The 6,077-nt window shown below is 42.7% G+C and overlaps 1 protein-coding gene across 1 annotated transcript; it reads right to left on the reverse strand.

Moving 5' to 3' along the window:
* Positions 1-1,490: 1,490 nt before the first annotated feature.
* Positions 1,491-5,282, reverse strand: tspan10 (tetraspanin 10). The gene is made up of 3 exons (XM_084329451.1): positions 5,159-5,282; positions 4,408-5,015; positions 1,491-3,263 (listed from the first exon to the last, which is right to left on the reverse strand). The coding sequence occupies exons 1-3, from the start codon at positions 5,246-5,248 to the stop codon at positions 2,939-2,941; spliced, it is 1,023 nt and encodes a 340-aa protein (XP_084185577.1). The 5' UTR covers positions 5,249-5,282; the 3' UTR covers positions 1,491-2,938.
* Positions 5,283-6,077: the final 795 nt, after the last annotated feature.

Genomic DNA, 6,077 nt, shown 5'->3' on the forward strand with positions numbered 1-6,077 from the left:
CTGCTGGTCTCTGACAAGAACAAGTTACAGGTTGAAAAAACCCTCAGCTCGGAACTAGGCAAAATCTGCATATGGCTCGCCGACAACAAACTATCATTACACATGGGCAAAACAGAGTCCATTCTCTTCGGTTCAAATAACAAACTCAGCAAAACAGACGGCTTCTCAGTTACAGTGGGTGACAATATTGTCACAAGGAAAGATGAAATTACCTACCTGGGTTCCATCCTAGAGGCTAATCTTTCCTGTGACAAAATGGCATCCAATGTAATAAAAAAAGTCAATCAACGAACTCGATTCTTGTACCGGATCTCCTCCCTGGTAAACAAGAATACCCTGAAGACTCTGGCAGGAGCACTCATTCAAGGGTACTACGACTATGCTTGCACCTCATGGTACCAAAGCACCTCAAAGGCACTAAAAACCAAATTACAAACATCTCAAAACAAACTAGTCAGACTACTGCTTGACCTGACTCCTAGAACCCACCTCACCCCTGCACACTTTGCCAACCTAGGATGGCTTAGAGTAGACGACAGAGTACAGCAACTTGCAATGGGCCTGGTCTACAAGATACACTACACGACCAAGGTACCCATGTACATGTCAAAATACTTCCCAAAGGTCAGTGAATACCACGATCACAACACCAGAGGGAGCTCCACAAATCATGTAAAACCCAGATTCGGCTCAAACAAGGGACTAAACACGTTTCGCAATTATGCCACAACAATGTGGAACGCCCTACCCAAAGCTGTAAAGGAATGTAAATCACTACCCACCTTCAAAAACACTCTCAAAGAACACCTACGGGAGACTGCAATTCAAAACTGGCCCCTACAAATGTCCTAACCCAGTTGTACAATAAAGACCAAGCATGGCTATTCCAATGTACAGCCCCACCCAACCCCACCCCACCTACCCAACCTCCTCCAATGTACAGTTTCCATGTCAAATGTATGTCAGTATTCCAATGTACAGTGTCCCCCCCCCCCCCTACCCAACCCCCCCCCCCCACCTCCAATGTACAGCCCCACCCCACCTACCCAACCTCCCCCAATGCACAGTTTCTATGTCAAATGTATATACTCTTCTTCTGGATTTTTTTAGTATCACAAACAGTACTGTATTTGAAAATCTGGTATGTCATAAATGTATAGATGTAGCAGTACTGTCTATCTGTATGTCATGTGTGTCATATGATGAATTGAAAATGGGGGACCCTGATGGAAACAAGACGAAAGTCTTTCTCAGGTCTGCATCCTCTTAACAATTGTATGTATTGAGCTGTACTGTACTGTACCCATTCTGCAATATGTTAATAAACTTTTCAATCAATTCAATCAATCAATCAATCTTTGGTAACTTGTAGAATATGAGAGAAAGAAAGCCTTTGGTCGAGAAGAAAGGTAAAACAAATTCAGTTGTCATCATATGATGTTCTCAAATCAGTGAGTTAATCATGTTTAATAATTGTGATTTCCCCCATAATTGAGCAGCCCTAACACACACACACGCGCGCGCGCGCGCACACACACACACACGCACACGCACACACATGTGTGGTGCAATAATAACATATATGATGCCAGACCATAGCTCTTGTGCTGCAAGACAACCAGAACAGCATATCAATTGTGTGAAAATATAAGTCACAATCTGTCTCTGTTCCTATTCATTCATGATCCATTCCTTCAGTGCAACGTCATACTGTTAGTCTGTCACCATGCAGCAGCTCATGGGAGGAGTATAACTTGTATAAATATATGATCCTCTGAGAGCGAGATATATGATTTTGTAATTTAAAGGAACACTTATTTGCCATCTCCCCCAGAGTCAGATCAGTTTTCTGTCTGTGTTCAGTAGCCCCAGAGAGAGGTTCAGGTGCAGTTAAAAGTTAAGAAATACAGTTTTTAACAGTATTAGCTGAAGTTTAAATATATATATATATATATAAACTCAAAGAAAGATGGGATTCCAAAGCGAGATTCAACCAACAAGTGTATGGTTTTATAACATCTTGCCAAAAAGAATACAGTTGCGAATTAGCCGGCTGGCTAAAACTGGCACATTTACAGTAATGTTGATTAATGTGTACTGCCCTTTTTAAATAAACTGAAACTGAACTTCCAATGACTCCAAAACAGATGCATAGAGATGACATTGATATCAATTTCCTCGCCTGACTCCAGGGAATATGGTGAATAAGTGTATTTCCTAAACATTAATAACACAAGATGAATTTGTATTTCACAATCAAAATCATTTTAGAAATTAGGCTGAATGTGGCTAAATGTGGTCCAGATGAGTGTGACAGTCACACCAAATATATAAGGTGAAGAATACAAATACATTTAATTAGTACATGGGACCATGTGAACACCTGTTGACTAGGCTTTTTTTTATGGAGGCAATTGATAGATGTTGGTTAATCCTTTTCTTCTTCCAGGAATCACAACAAATAATAGTTGCAAGATATATGAATAGAAGGCAGGATAACATATATTTCTGAATAGCTTTTGATTATGAGAGCATTATCCAGAGGATCTTGAAGGTCTATGCAACCATTTAATGCTTTTAGCAATTCTGGCCGGCTTAAAGTCAGCTGCAGTTGAGGATGCTGTCTTTCATCTATTTAGCCTAAAATATAACAATGTAATTGTTAAATTTTTTCACACTCCATATGTAAAGTTTGGAATTATGAGGTCACTAAAGCTTGCATATGGAGCCTTAAAAGGCCTACAGTTGAAATAGACATAATGTTGCGTCTGTCATAATCTTCTAGAATTTTAGTACAAAGATCTTTTCCATGGTCCCTAAGGTTTCAGAGTTATTATGTTTATTACAGGTGTAATAAACTAGGTTTACATTCAAAATAGAGTTCTCCTCCAGTGAATCAATAGGAGTCATTGTATCTGTTAATATACCGTGATGTTCATCAGCCACCAATGTAGTATTTGCTATTAGCTTTGTGCCACTGGATGCTGTCTAGCAGTCGCGTTGTGATGAAAAGAGTCAGGATTTGCACCCCCAGTATGACGATGCCCACTGTCCCTATCAGGCCTGTGTGCTGCTCGATCCAACGGGAGATCCCCCCAAGGCAGCCGCCCAGGAAGACCACGCTCTGGGCAGAAAACTCATCGAGCAGCTGGGCCCCAACGCCACACTGGGAGTTCCAAACGGTTCCATTCTCCAGAGGGTCCACACAGCAGGTGGCAGGGACCCCGCAGGCCAGCACCCCTGGGGCAGAGCAGTTGTAATATCTGTGGGATAGAGCGTAACAGGAGGGTCAATGCCCTTGAAATGTGTTCAATATGAGGGAATTTGGGCTACATAGTGCAAGCTTACTGTTGAAAAGATGTAGGCTACATGTGTACATTATAGTTCACAGATTGACACCCAATCAGGGTTTGTTAGGCTAAGTGGCCATCCACAGTACACTATTCAAATACTTAAATTGGCTTTGCAATGCATGTTTGGTGTGCTGTTAGCAGTCTAATTGGACAGACCAGCTTCAGGGTGGAGTTCCTGTATGTAGTCCTCAGTTATATAACATACCTTACACCAAGCAATATGTAGTAGAATGTGTTGAATAGCTTACAGTAATGACAACATTAGTCATCATCACTTCATGGCCTGTCAGGCACAAGACACACTCCCCCAACCAGGGGCGTAGCTGGGGGGGGTAGTTTAGGATGATTCCAAGGGCCCAGCACTGGGGGGGGGGGGGGGGGCCAAAAAAAAAAAAAAAAAAACTTTTTTTTACTAGACATCACTCAGGTATATTATTGATGCTCTCATTGATACTATGTTTGTTTCTGAAGTGTGTGTGTGTGTGTGTGTGTGTGTGCGTGTGTGTGTGAGATATATATAGAGAGAGGGGGGGCTTTGGTAGACTAAAAAAAAAGGAAGTGTAAAAAAAAAAAAAAAAAAAAAAAAAAAATCTAACCCTAACTAACCGTACTGTCATGCACTTGTCCTAATAAACTAACCTACACTGTAGCACTCAACACTTTGATGAACATTGTTGCTCAGCTGATAGAGTTGTGCCCTTCCTGATGGCTTGTCGTACAGAACTTGTAAGTCGCTTTGGATAAAAACGTCAGCTAAATGACTAAATGTAAATGTAAATGTATTGCATTGGTCCATTCATTGAAGATGAACGCAATGCGACATCCTTTACTAGGCTCACCCACCAACAGTGCAGGTGCTGAACTGCTGATCCGAATGTATAGGTAAAAACCATATTATGCGTTTTCATCAATAAAAAAATGGCAAAAAAAAAATCCGCCTGCGCGCTTACACGCGCTCGCATTCACTGGGGGCCTACAAATACATTCTTTCATGGGGCCCAGAATCTGGAGCTACACCCCTGCCCCCAACCCTTGTCAGTCACATCCTACTCACATGTTGATCTCCCAGTCACGGTAGTTATCTGCCCCGCAGCACTGCAGACTCGTTTGAATCTCATCCGTTATGAACCTCAGATCCAGATCATCCTGGTAGCGTACCATAGCTGTTAGCATCCCTGACCGCAGGTAGCCCCCTATTTGGCCCTGCAGACTGTATGCCACAATGGCAGCCAGCACCTGGGCTGTGACCAGCACCAGCACCGCTCCAGAGAAAAGCTTTAGCAAGGAGCAGTTCTCCCTTAGGGACCCCACACATCCTGACAAGCAAAGCACAGACAGCACAAAACCCAGAGTCACAAACAGGAGCATTGGGTCCGTGCCAATGCCGCCGACCTTCTCCTGGGCAAAGGACTCTTTGCTGATGAGGCCCCACATCCCCAGGCCCAGAACCACCAGGCCCAGGACGGTGAAGAGAAGGTTGGTCGTGAAGAGGATGTATTTGAGGCAGGAGTTTTCAAGGGATTGGGGAAGACGGGCTCGGTGTCTTCTGGAGGGAGAGCGCCCTTCGTCCCGCCCATCACTCTGTCCAGTTTGTTGGACCTCTGTGGTGTTGTCAGACCCTACTTGGACAAACTCCTCAGCGATCCCTTTCTCAGAACCTGCCTTCAGGCACACACAGAGGAGCAAATAAATATTGTAATTCTGGAAATCCACAGCAGAGCCTTGAATTACACTTCCTTTGACATAAAAAGAGGAATGTTCAAAGAGCATCACATATTCCAGGTCCAAAGATTGTATCACCTTACCTTTGTTATGAGTGGGGTGGTCTCGCTCTGTGTGGTATCCCTCCTCGACCACGGCAAAGGGATCTTCCTCATGACCATAAACCTCTTCATGTTCTCAGCTGCTGGGAGAGGATCATCCCTGTCCTTTTTGGCTGGTCAGAACGGTACACACAGCAGTGGTGGAACTCAGACTAGCTACTAGAGTAGCTGCTACATTATGAGAGAGAGAGAGAGAGAGAAAAAAAGCATGATGTGAGGGTTGTAGAGTGTATAGCTCCTGGCTATGATGCTGCTTGGGATTTCAACATCATGTGAGAGTCACAGTGAGGGGATTAGAGGGTTATCAGAGCGTGCCTCACAGACACAGTACTGTAACATAACTCATAACAGACATGTGATAGGGTGGAGATGAACAACCACAAAACCCTCAATTAGCTGTATGCCAGGATTGTCAAAATTGTATTATTATGATTATGATTATTATAAACACTATTTTCTAAGCAAGCCATTTCTACTTTCGATATTCGATATAGCAGAGTCATGCCCGGATGACAGGGAAACATATGGTATCCCTGGATTTATCATTATACATGTGGTTTAATAAATATACTGTAATGATAGATCACATTATGGGATGGAATCCTAAAAACAAATAATCTAAATGTCTATTTAACTAAATGTATGTGTAAGTTTATTAATTAATTTATCTTTCAATTAATTTATTTATCCATTTAACACTTTTCCATATGTGTATCATAGCATGGTACACACAGCTGCAGCTAATAACATTAATAATGGGTCTGTTTGATTTAGGTGTGCCAGTGAACCAGCATTGACAATAGTCAACAGTATTGTCAGTGCTGGCTCTCTGGCACAATGCAATGATGCAATGATGCAATGATGACACATCTGTGAAAAGGATCCATACCACATGGCCACG

The sequence above is a fragment of the Notolepis coatsorum genome (assembly GCF_963971535.1).
Source record: "Notolepis coatsorum genome assembly, chromosome: 14".
NCBI classification, from domain to species: domain Eukaryota; kingdom Metazoa; phylum Chordata; class Actinopteri; order Aulopiformes; family Paralepididae; genus Notolepis; species Notolepis coatsorum.

Bases quoted from the DNA above. Each gene is read 5' to 3' on its own strand.
- tspan10 (XM_084329451.1), bottom strand. From the start codon at position 5,248: ATGAAGAGGTTTATGGTCATGAGGAAGATCCCTTTGCCGTGGTCGAGG. The intron at 5,016-5,158 runs GTAAGGTGATAC...GTGTGCCTGAAG, and splicing joins CCACCCCACTCATAACAAAG to GCAGGTTCTGAGAAAGGGAT. The intron at 3,264-4,407 runs GTGAGTAGGATG...TCTATCCCACAG, and splicing joins CGTGACTGGGAGATCAACAT to ATATTACAACTGCTCTGCCC.